This window comes from Schistocerca serialis, chromosome 5, assembly GCF_023864345.2.
Source record: "Schistocerca serialis cubense isolate TAMUIC-IGC-003099 chromosome 5, iqSchSeri2.2, whole genome shotgun sequence".
Lineage (NCBI taxonomy): Eukaryota > Metazoa > Arthropoda > Insecta > Orthoptera > Acrididae > Schistocerca > Schistocerca serialis.
In genome coordinates, this window is record NC_064642.1 from 569,847,612 (window position 1) to 569,860,996 (window position 13,385).

At 37.4% G+C, this 13,385-nt stretch overlaps 1 protein-coding gene across 2 annotated transcripts in view; it reads right to left on the minus strand.

Moving 5' to 3' along the window:
• The window catches only part of LOC126481342 (claspin), a 188,026-nt gene that overhangs the window by 67,665 nt on the left and 106,976 nt on the right, over positions 1-13,385 (minus strand). For both annotated transcript variants that reach the window (XM_050105034.1, XM_050105035.1), the window contains exon 10: positions 11,201-11,372. In XM_050105034.1, the coding sequence (XP_049960991.1) occupies positions 11,201-11,372 (172 nt within the window). The remainder of the gene's footprint in view (positions 1-11,200; positions 11,373-13,385) is intronic.

Here is a 13,385-nt window from a genome sequence, read left to right on the forward strand (position 1 = left end):
ATGTAGTGTAATAGCTGAAGTCAGGGAAGCCTACAAATGCACAACAGTCACAATTAAAGGTAAAGACCATCTAAGTATTATACCTCAAGCTGTAAGCAAATAAAGAATGAAAGTGAAAAATTTGTAAGTGCCTTCCCCCCCCCCCCCTCCCCACACACACACACACACACACACACACACACACACACACACACACACACACAAAAATTGGACTCTCAGTACTACTGTGTTCTCAGTACTCTATTCGTGTCTGTTGTCTTGAACCAGGTGACAAACCATGGAGAAAGTCTTTCAAAGATGCGTTAGTAAATGGTGCAATGTCTTTGTGCCAAGCTGTGCCTGGAGTTCCAAAATTATAGAAGATATGAGAAGGGGTTTTTTGTCGAGTTCAGTTCCACTAGTTAAAAACCTAATGCTGTATTTCTGTAATTGTATTATCACAAATAAAATGTAATGCCTTAGTATTAATGATACTTTGAACAAAAATTTTGTTCCTGCTATTTTATAGAAAACTGACATATTTGAAACTATGTACAGAGATAAGTTTCTTCATTCTTGCAAAGAATAAAACAGCAACTACCCACTGTTAAAAATGCTATTTACTCACACAAATACTGTCATTACCAGTCACATTAGTTGTTGGGAAAAAATTACTGATAACTAATGTAAAAGAACAGCCAACAACTAATGGAAACACCAACAAAATTCATATAAATGTGAGCAGCTGGTGATAGTGCTATTTGTGTAAACAGCATTATTAACAGTGGCTGGTTGCTGTTTTCTACTTTGCAAGAACCAACTCACAAAAACTTTCTTATTGGCTCCTGGTATGGCACTTAGAACATTCTCAATCAAGTATTTATTTTCTAATTTGTCTCATTTTTTGCAGTGATGCAGTGAGCAGTAAAATTCTTTACTCCCCCCCCCCCTCCCCCCCTGGAGACATATCAAATGTGTACAAACATAGGATACATTATTAGGATTCCACACTTCCATCAATAAAAACAGAACAATTATAGGATTGCTCTGCCGCTCGTCTGTCTGTCTCTTCAACAGTGAAGATCCCTTTTTCTCAGAACAGGCAGAGGTATGAAGTTCAAACTCACGTCAGGTACTAAGGCACGCTGTTTCTTGGTGGGGTTACAAAAATTTAAGTTTGTAAGTCAATGGAATCAAAAGATACAGCTGTGTATGTGACTTATTTTGATACTCGCAAACTCGTTCACAAAAATATATAGATGAACTATCTATGTGGTCTAGCAGCAAAGTAAGGGCTCAGAAACCGAGAAGTCACAAGATCTAATCTCTGTAATGCTACAGATTTTTGTCTTTGTTTCAACTTGGCTTTCACCTCTAAATGATGTAAGCAGTCCCACAAACAACATTGTTCAGTTTTTAAATTAACTGTGGTAGGTTATAAGGACACACAAGTCGCCGAAGTGACATCCAATAAAAAGAGTTGCACCAGGCCAGGTTGTAACCCCCCCTCCCCAGAAGCACTTCACTGTCCGCCATGCCTATCCTATTGTCCCTCCACAGGTGCAACTTTCCTTTTCATAATATTGTTACATTCTGTCCTGGATTTTCCCTTGTTTGATTAAAAGTTTCCAAGAAATACACTAGAGGTCACAGCACCTGTGTGAACAGAATATGCTGCGCTACCATTGGCTACAGAAGGAAAACATCCACATCTCACATGTGATATTCCAACATCATCTCCGTACTTCATAGTTTTCAGTTTAATTCGTCATGTTCCTCCATTACTGTTCCCCCCCCCCCTCCCCCCCTCTGGGTGAACATAAATGGGAAGGTCTCTCAAAAACACGTGTTTTGAAGTATACTCTGTGGTTGCAGCATGTCGGAAAATAGCTCAACTACCTTGCATCCAGATAGAGTGTTTCAATTTTTTGTCGAGTTTTTACTTGCTGTTACACATCTGTAATTTTTTAAGAACTGATTAAATTCATTGCCACAAATTATTGTATAAACATTGTATTGTACATTTAATTTACTTCACTTACACAGATTTTTACAACATATTGGAGAGGATTATGATTTTTAATCATATATGGCAATTACATATGTTTTTGCTTGTATTTTCAGAGTTTTAATGTTTCCCTTGATTCTGCATTTTCCTCAATTTTGCTTTTTTTAAACCAGGACCACATGAAAATATAAAATAGGGATTTCACTTATATATAAATTACAGGAGAGAATGAAACTAAAGTAGGCACAAAGAAACTTCGGAAATGCCCTATGTTGGGCTTTATGGGGTTCAGTACATCATGATGCTGTATGAATATCAGTATATTTTGGAAAACTGTTCAGACTGGTATAGTAATGATTACAATCCTAAAGATATTATTGCCACTCAGCAAAAGAAATCATGCTTGCAGAAGCTGGTTTGTAATTTTTAAGATACAAAACTGGCAGGTTAGAGGAAAGAAATTCCTTTGACTGATGGGCAAATTATATGTTATATTCTTTGCAACGTTCATTAACACAACCAGAATGAAACGCAGCCTGGTAACTCTACTATGGAATGACTGTATGAACTTCACTGAGTGGAGGTCAATTTTGCTCTTAACCCAAAGCAAAGTACTTGTGTAACACTAAACTGGGCTCAAATAAATGAGGTTCAGTGTTGACCATATTAGAACAAGGCACACTCAGCAACAAAGTGAAATCAGCTATCAACAGGATTAGCATGCTTCGATAGTGGTTATTAACCTACATCACAGCTACACAAAATTTGTTATTGAAGGTTTCAACACTGTAAAGATGGGACCACATGAGCAGAAGAAATTTCTTTAACTATTTCAAGAAAATTCTCCACATCTGAAATATTTATTATTGGAAATTGTCTTGGGACAGTATCCTATAGCAAAAAATCCATATATTAACAGCAGTAAGCAGTCAGTGGTTGGTTTCTTTTGGTTCGTTTTAGGTGACATTTTCGCATTCTAGTTCTCTAACTGTCACACAACATTTTGTCCAAGCAAAACTTCTGTTTAAATTGTTTATCTTTCCATTTTAATGAGACACACAGGATCCAATTAGAATTCTGAAATAGTCAGATAACTGTAACAAAAATATAAATAACAATACAAATCTCATTGCTTAAGGCTCTTTAACACAAAATACCGCACAGTGTCTCAGAACACAAGGAATATCATGTTGCCTACAGAATCATTATGGTTTCAAATTGTACTGTTTCCATAATTATACTTTATGGAGAACAATGTTAAGCTGCTGATAATTCACAACCCTCTGGCATTTGACTTCAAACACACACTGTTTATAACTGTCATGTTGCAATAATTCAGGTTTTCTGCTGTTTCTTGACAATAATGCAAACATACATTATTACAGATCATTAGCCACGGATTAAACCAGAAAGTACGGGCAAAAATTTCAGAAGTTTCCTGGTTTGAAAACCACTGTAATTCAACACAAATTAAGAAAGATTAAGGTTTAACATCCCACCAATGAGGTCAACAGAATGGAGTACAGGCTTGGATTGTTTCAAGGATGGGGGACAAAATGGTCTGTGTCATTTCAAAGGAGCCATCTCAGCATTTGCATGGAGTAATTTGGGGAATTCGCACAAAACCTAAATTGTTGATTTGTACCATCATTCTGCTGAACATAAGAACATTGTGCTGACCACTGTGCTACCTAGTTCTGTAATCAGCACAGAGTGTACCAGATCTTTGCACTGTCTGCTTATATAGAGTGGTTATAAACCCAAAGGTTGGTTTGAAGACCATTGTGATTTACTAGGCAGAATCCTTTTGATGATGGTATGCCCTTGCCTTCCTCTAGCCCTTGTCTTCCTCCAACATTTGAACTGACTTATCAATCCATGTATATGGGAAGCAACAGTTTAGGGTGGACTACAAACCTTGATGCAACTCTGTATTCTCACATTAAATAACTTCAACAGAGGTGAAAGAAAACAAATTATGAATGATTGAAGATCAAACCCTTGATCTTTGAATCTGTAGTCCAGCATGTAACAACCGAGTCACATCTTTATCTGCTTAATGGATGACGGACAAGTCATTACTGATTGCTTACTATTTCAGTTCATGACTGCATGCACACTATCACAGCAGTTTATGCACAATGCAAGTGGTCATTAGGTAAATTATCATCAACTTGTGAATACTGACTTGTGTAGAGTTTAATACAAATTGTGTAGTTACTGCTATTCAAGTCTAGAAGGTATTTTTGCAAGAAATATTCAACCATTATAAGTTGTTTTCAAACTCCACATACTTGTTATTCACCACACATTATGAGAATTTCCCTTTCTTACTCTGCCACAAAGTGTCTATGATATCCCCTCACACTTTTTCACATTAAATATGGATCATTTTCAAGAACGGTTACAGAAACAAATACCATCTGCACTCACTATTGATATCACTGATTAACCTCCTTAACCTAACTTTACACATTAAAAAACTCCAACTGCAGCACTATTGGAGTGTTAAAAACAAATTCTTTACTATCTACTACTTCTCAGCTTCTACTTGTGAAAAATGGAATGTTTTTTTGTAGTGTCAGTTGTGTGAACTGACTGCAGTTGAATTTGACTCAATTCACAAAATTTTTCAAGACAAACTTTGCTTCAGTTTATGGCAAAATAAATTGCGATTAACTTATATACAACACAAATTCTTGAATTCAACTTAATCCTAGTTCATTTTTGTGTTGATGTAAGATCAACTACTTCACACAATTGGCCCTACGATTGTGTGACCATATTTCCAAAATCAAAATTATAAGTTGACATGAATTGATATTTTGTGGAGTCTTTCATTATTAGTATATCTGTACAGTGACTTTGTCTTAAAATACTTGGTTTATGCTACAAATACATATATCACTGTATGATCTTTCTCATAAAACTCGCACTAAGAAAGTCTCAAAATACTTTGCATTAGTAATCGAGTAAATATTTTACTGTCTCATGTCCAAACAAATGTGAGAAATAATTTCTAGCTTTGATGTTCTGCTTTCTGAAATGGGAATTCAGCTTTAATTTTATCAGTAAGCACACACTTCCTTTTTGACATTTCTGTGAAAAGTTTGAATTATATCAATTCAAGCATCATACCCTGTGATTCTAACAGTCTAAAACCACACTTCTAAATCTGGTATCCTGAAGCAATAGACATTTTACAAAGAAAGCAGTAGTGACAAGCTGCACCCCAGGTGAAAGCATTACATAGTACCAACGTCAGAGATTCAAAAACTGTGCCCATTCAATTTGGTTTAATCAAAGAGTATTTTCTTCATTATTTGGATTCCCATTTGGTTCTTCTACATATTAGTTAAAAACTTGCTATTTCAAAATGTCACATATGTATTCTCTCAGGACAACACAACACTTAAGCTAAATAGGGGATGATGACATAAAATATAGGATATCTGGTCACCCTATCCTAAGAATGACAACATACTTGCAGGGTGAGTCAACTAACAACATATTTAATCATCAAATACATGAAACTACAGAATGATTCTGATGAATGGAAGTTACAATATGGCATAACGATATTTGAATTCTTCAGATCAACTGAGAAACTTAGAGAGATTTGACATAATATTGGATAGTAGGCCACACAAGGTCTCTTTAATTTTCCTGTAGCCAGTACCAATGTTACCCCTAGTGAGATAAGTCACTACATCCTTACATTTGTCCTGTAGCCATCCCTGCTTAGCCATTTTGCACTTCCTGTCAATCTCATTTTTGAGACATCTGTATTCCTTTTTGCCTACTTCATTTACTGCGTTTTTATATTTTCTCCTTTCATCAATTAAATTCAATATTTCTGCTGTTACCCAAGGATTTCTACTAGCCCTCGTCTTTTTACCTACTTGATCCTCTGCTGCCTTCACTACTTCATCCCTCAGAGCTACCCATTCTTCTTCTACTGTATTTCTTTCACCCATTCCCATTTCCTTCCCCCATTCTTTCCCCTATTAAAGAGACCTTTGGAGAAAAGAGACACTTGTGTGAATATCAAGAGCTCAGATGGAAACCCAGTTCTAAACAAAGAAGGGAAAGCAGAAAGGTGGAAGGAGTATATAGAGGTTCTACACAAGGGCGATGTACTTGAGGACAATATTATGAAAATGGAAGAGGATGTAGATGTAGATGAAGATGAAATGGGAGATACGATACTGCGTGAAGAGTTTGATAGAGCACTGAAAACCCTGAGTTGAAACAAGGCCCCGGGAGTAGACAACATTCCATTGGAACTACTGATGGCCTTGGGAGAGCCAGTCATGACAAAACTCTACCATCTGGTGAGCAAGATGTATGAAACAGGCGAAATACCCCCAGACTTCAAGAAGAATATAATAATTCCAATCCCAAAGAAAGTAGGTGTTGACAGATGTGAAAATTACCGAACTATCAGTTTAATAAGTCACAGCTGCAAAATACTAACACGAATTCTTTACAGACAAATGGAAAAACTAGTAGAAGCCAACCTCGGGGAAGATCAGTTTGGATTCCGTGGAAATGTTGGAACACGTGAGGCAAAACTGACCTTGCGACTTATCTTAGAAGCTAGATTAAGGAAGGGCAAGCCTACGTTTCTAGCATTTGTAGACTTAGAGAAAGCTTTTGACAATGTTGACCGGAATACTCTCTTTCAAATTCTGAATGTGGCAGGGGTAAAATACAGGGAGCGAAAGGCTATTTACAATTTGTACAGAAACCAGATGGCAGTTATAAGAGTCGAGGGCCATGAAAGGGAAGCAGCGGTTGGGAAGGGCGTGAGACAGGGTTGTAGTCTCTCCCCGATGTTATTCAATATGTATATTGAGCAAGCAGTAAAGGAAACAAAAGAAAAATTCGGAGTAGGTATTAAAATCCATGGAGAAGAAATAAAAACTTTGAGGTTCGCCGATGACATTGTAATTCTGTCAGAGACAGCAAGGGACTTGGAAGAGCAGTTGAACGGTATGGACAGTGTCTTGAAAAGAGGATATAAGATGAACATCAAAAAGAGCAAAACGAGGATAATGGAATGTAGACGAATTAAGTTGGGTGATGCTGAGTGGAATTAGATTAGGAAATGAGACACTTAAAAGTAGTAAATGAGTTTTGCTATTTGGGGAGCAAAATAACTGATGATGGTTGAAGTAGAGAGGATATAAAATGTAGACTGGCAATGGCAAGGAAAGCGTTTCTGAAGAAGAGAAATTTGTTAACATCGAGTATAGATTTAAGTGTCAGGAAGTCGTTTCTGAAAGTATTTGTATGGAGTGTAGCCATGTATGGAAGTGGAACATGGATGATAAATAGTTTAGACAAGAAGAGAATAGAAGCTTTCGAAATGTGGTGCTACCGAAGAATGCTGAATATTAGATGGGTAGATCATATAACTAATCAGGAGGTATTGAATAGGATTGGGGAGAAGAGGAGTTTGTGGCACAACTTGACAAGAAGAAGGGACCGCCTGGTAGGACATGTTCTGAGGCATCAAGGGATCATAAATTTAGCATTGGAGGGCAGTGTGGAGTGTAAAAATCATGGAGGGAGGCCAAGAGATGAGTACACTAAGCAGATTCAGAAGGATGTAGGTTGCAGTAAGTACTGGGAGATGAAGAAGCTTGCACAGGATAGAGTAGCGTGGGGAGCCGCATCAAACCAGTCTCAGGACGGAAGACCACAACAACAACAGGTCACACAATGGTAAAGCCATCCTCTCATGGGACATGAAAATGCATGTGGACAGAAATTTAGCCAGTTTGCGGCCACCTACTTGCAATTTTTCTCCCTTATTTCTACCATTTGTTTTCTAAAAGTTTCGGGATCTCTTTTATTCATTTAATAGAAGTAGTATCTCAAAAGTCAATGTTATTTACCACCAATAATGTACTTGCTGCGATTCTTGTTCCAAAGGCCAACAACTGGAATGTTTCCCCTGCTGCCAGAAATCCTAATGTGGCTGCCAGTCTATATCAGAAGTTAAATGCAAGTTACACATTGGAAGCTTTTCTGTTATGAAACTTCAACTATCTCTGGGTTTTGGACTGGCTCATGTTTGTATCTTGCCACTAAATATCTCTCAATTTTAGTGTGCAGCAACAAGTTTAAATTAAATTTAAAGTCATTGGTGTGCAGCTTTGAAAAATTTCCTCTTCCATTCAAATGAAATGATGGAACGTGAAACAAATTTTGATCTTGAAATTTATGTGATAAAGTATGTTGTTTCAGAGTGTTAGTAGTCAATGCAACATTGAGAATATGGATACTATGTGCATGCAAACTGACATTAGGCACTACACCTTAACTACATTCCATTTAAAACCAAAAACGAATAATTTCTACTTCCATGCACCACAGGTTACTGTTGTTCTCCAGCAATCTGCTGTTCAAGCCATCGATGTGTCCAGAGTCATCTTCATGATTTTCTTTGCTCTTCTTCAACAATCGACTACAGGGTTAACGCATCTATTTTACGCATGTCCTTTTTCATAAAGAAACTGTATTTTTGCGAGCCAAAGAAAGCTGACATTGGCTGCTGGAGAGCACTGAGAGCACAAATCATGTTAACAGGCTCACCCCGTGTGCCAATGGCGCTATCTATCATAATGTCAGATGTCGCATCCATTTCAATGTCAGGTGCCTAATTCATTCTGAGAACAGCTTAAAGTCCTTGTCTAGTAGATAATGCATTAAGAAACACTTTGTGGAAGAGAAGAAAGAGGAGGGTGGGGGGAGGTGAAGATAGTCACTAAAGAGGGGAAGAATATTATTTTAACAACAGTACAAAGTATCCACCGCAATAGTTTTTGGGTGCTGTATTAGCTACAACAGATTATTCAAGTCACACTAAGTACTTATGAATAACAAACAACTTCTCAGAATATTTAATTGTGTTCAAGCTAGTTATAACATCTGAAAGTATGTCAGAGTACAAATTCTGTCAATATGTAAAAACCAGGAAGATGAGCAATTACAGGAAGGCTGACACACACACACACACACACACACACACACACACACACACACAGTGTGGTATGTTCTCATTCACCAACACTCAAAGGAAGAACACTCTTAAATAGAAGTCTCTGATCATTTGAAAATGTTGCATTCTCAACTACATAAGTTTTCAGCTTTCAGTTGTGGGAACTTCAACACTGACATTATTCTAGTCATCTATGGCTGTACAAGGAGCCTGGCTGAATGACGCAGTTATAATCCAAACTCAAATTTCGAAATTCCAAATCATTACTCAATGGAAAAATTGAATAGACTGTTAGGTACCATCCGTCCAAGAAGTTCGTGGCATATAAGATACGTTAGTGCAGTAACTACGGTGACAGCTTGAACTAACAACTATAATCAACAGACGCACTTTTGACAAACCACTTGTGAACAGGCAATGTTAAGTAGTGGACATAGCGTGTCAATAATGCCATGTCACAAACCTCAATGGAGCCATGAGTAGTGATTCAACTTAGTTTCACTTGATAAACCGGCTATGGAGATATCTGTGTCAATAAAAAAGGCTTACAGCAATAATTGTTTAAGTCTTGCATGAGTATTTGAGTAGTTTAAACATTTTAAACGAGGACAGAAGTCACTTGAGGACAACAAGAGGTTAGGGGGTTCAACCTCAAGTTCATTTGACACCTTTTGAAAATCGACTGTCATCTCTCATGCAGAGCTATCACTAATGATCTGAATATCTGTAAGACATTCTCCAAAATGTTTGAAGAACAAGAAAGCGTGTGCAAAGTCTGTCCTACACATCTTAGCTCCCAAACACAAATGACGCACAGCCTCCTGGTGCAACTTAATTGAAATTAAAAAATCTGGACAATTCTTATCTGGAAAAAAATCATCACAGGTGACAAGACTTGGTGTTATCAATACAGACCTACCACAAAATGACAAAGTGCAGAATGGGTCTCCAGTTTGCCAAGACCAGAGAAGGCCTGAATGAAACCAAAAAGTGAAGACAATGCTGATTGACTGTTCTAATGTCCATGGCATTATCCACAGGGAATTTGTTACCACTGATACCACCATACATTTCCAGTATTATTTAGGTATCATAGATTTGTTGTACAAAAGGAGTCAGAGGTTTTCTCCACAACAATGTGAGGGGAGGGCTTTCTTCTTATTGTAGGGCAAGGCACCCTCTCACATGGCTGCAGTTGTAAAAAAAGCACCAGTTCTCTCATAGCCTCCATTCTCCATATTCACCCAATTTGGTGCTGAGTGGCTTTTCTTAACTCCCAAAAATTAAAATTCACATGAAGGGTCAACACTTTGACAACATAACCAATATTCAAGCTACTACAACATGCGACTTTGACAACATCCCAAAGAAGGTCTTTAAACAGTTTCACATGGTTATGCGAACATGCTTGTATTGTAGAGGCTATGTGGAGCACCTGAAGCATTAAAACTACCATATTATCTTTTCTCTATTATTTATTAATCCAGACTCTAAACTTTTTAAAATGACAGGGCACATATTAAAATTGAATTGCACAGTCTACATGTCAAAGTTATTTTAACTCTTGATCTTGCTATACTTTCAATTTCAGAAAAAATTAAAATTCTACATTTTGACCTAAAAGCAAAAAGTTATGGTTTATAAGGGTCGCAGCCTGGTCTCGAGCAAAACTGTAATGACAAAGTCACAAGACAGAGAAAATTAATTCAACTTCTTGGAAAATATTTTCTCCTTCACAAACGACACAACACACCAAAGAAAATAGAAACATTCAATTAACTGCAGGGAATCATAAACAAATCATTGTGGAAAGGAACATTAACAACATTCCATAAAACAATAACAATGGCAGCATCTTCCATACAATTAGCGACAAGACACCGACAATAACAGCTGGAAATGGACACACAATTTATGCTGCAAAGATCAATTTTTTTTAAGGGTTATCAGACAGAATAAACAACACAACAATCAGAGAAGAATATAGTATTCATGTACACATTAAGGAGTATAGAAACAGTAAGAGGCAAAATCACAAGAATACCAGAAGAAGAAGAAGAAGAAGAAGAAGAATTATCAGATCAGTTAACGATTAGGACAGTCATCGACCAAACTCTAGGAGCCTTCCATAAGTGATGTTTGAAAGGCTCATTTGTCATTCCATATCTTTTTCAAATTGTGGAGAATAATAAAAAAAAATGTACCCGTCATTGGAAAATCTCCTGAACAGAACTCCATTAATTCATCCATATTTTTCTGGGTGTCAAATGTACCAGATAGGAAAAGTTTCTTACAACCTTCTTGCGAAGGTGCAACATTTGGAATACCAAATATTGATGAGGCAGCACATGTTGTAATGTCTGAACCTTCCAGCAGCTGGAAATAATAATAATAATAATAATAATAATGACAATAATGATGATGACAATAATAATAATAACAACAACAACAGCAATAATAATTTGAAAAGTCAATCAATGTAATACATTGTTTATCTGTTAGGAAAATATGGGTGTGAAGTCTATGGCTAGTAGATTCCTTTAGCAAATACACTTGGATAGAATAATAAACTTAAAGCTTTGGTCCGATTTCGTCCCTCAGTTTACTTTTGCAGCAATGTAACAAAGGAGACTATCAGTTAAGGGTTCTAGCTATATCTAATACTCGTGTAATGGTGCTTAAATATGTACCTTATTAATTCTCAACTCCATAAAAGTATGGTAAAACTGTGGTTAACCAAACTAAAGAGGGAAAGGGGGGGGGGGGGGGCGTGGAGCCGTTTAAGACAATTTTTTTTTGTTAAACCACAAACATATAATATGTTCTACAGTATTTTCTTTTGAATTACAGTATGTATTTTTGAAAGGTTTTAAAGGAGAAAAACTGTTTCTCCAATTTCTTGCAAATTGTCCGCAACAATCCATTCATCCACCATGCACGTATCAGGGTCATTTATTTACTTCAAAATAAATCCTTAGGCACGTCATTCTGTCTTTTGAATGTCTTTCTGCCATAATATACATACATATGGTTCTCAGTCACCCAAAAGTCTCTCACATGTGATCCACTTTCCTTGTATTTGGGAGACCTGGTATACTATATTAGTTTCATTCTCATGTGCTTGCAATGTCATTTCCTGTCATCATCAGTGGGAGTCCAGGTGATCATTTTTCAGCCAATGTCAGACCTCATCACAGTTCTTTCTGAAGCCAGCCCCTTAACACAAGTAGAACAATCATTCAGATGTCCAAGTGTTGAATTTTTACCCTATTCCAATGTAGTGAGAAAGCAGCCAACAATGCAAAGACTGTTGAAAGTGGAATGCCATTTCCTTCTTCCTATCTTTGAACTGACTTACCCAACCATTTATAGAAGGACCTATAGTTTAACATGGATTCTGGACCTGACACCAACTTGGCATTTTTCACATCAACAAACATTGCAGGAGGTGAAAGAAGTGGTAAATGACAACTGATCTCTATTTCAATCCTTGGTGTTTGAGCAGCTTTGTAGTTTTATCGGTTGATAAACGGGGACATTACAGTCATGTCTCACCAAGAATGCAGTGACTAGCAGTAAGGACACTATCTTCTACGTATTTCTGCTTATCAGCTGTTCAAAAGTAATCCAACAAAGTGAACAGGATGACAGCAGAAAAAGACATCACTCATAGATAAGGGGCGTTAAGTCAATACATACATTGTTTGGACTTCAGACTCTTCAACAAATGCTTCTATTTTAGCCACACTGTATGCAAAAATGGTACTGTGGCAGAACAAAATCCTGCAATGGTCAATCTTTTCTCCACTGCTGGATCCTTCCAAAACAACTTTGTCGGCATAAAACAGTATACCAATCCATGGTAACTATTTCTTCTCCTTTGTCGCATAAGCGTCATTAGGAAGACCCAGATGCAAGGTTGTTTCTTGACATGGACTAAAATTGGTTCGGGAAATTTTAGTATCAGTTATGATGTTGTGTGCAGCTCAAAGTGATAGTAAGGATAAAAAAAGAGCATTATTTTCTTTTCCAAAATTTGCAATATTTTTCTTGCGCCTATCACTGCACCTCAGTGGCGGGTTGTAAGTTACACAAGAGGCTCCGTAGCACTGGGGATGAATCCTACACTTTGCTCCATTGAGCTAGGGACGGTATCCATGGGGCTGTTGAGCAAGTAACGCTTTCAGAAGGTTCAAAGCCAAGCAATGGGAGAGCAGAGACTGATCACGTGGGGTGTGCGGACTGGCCGGCGAGACAATAGCTGCAGCAGTGGATCATTCTTTGTCTACCAGCCCTCCTACCCCACAGACATGTCCGCCTGCTCCTTCCATTGAGGGCAAAATGCTCTCCACTGCTACGCACAGTGCTCTGCACAATCATAGCAGACAA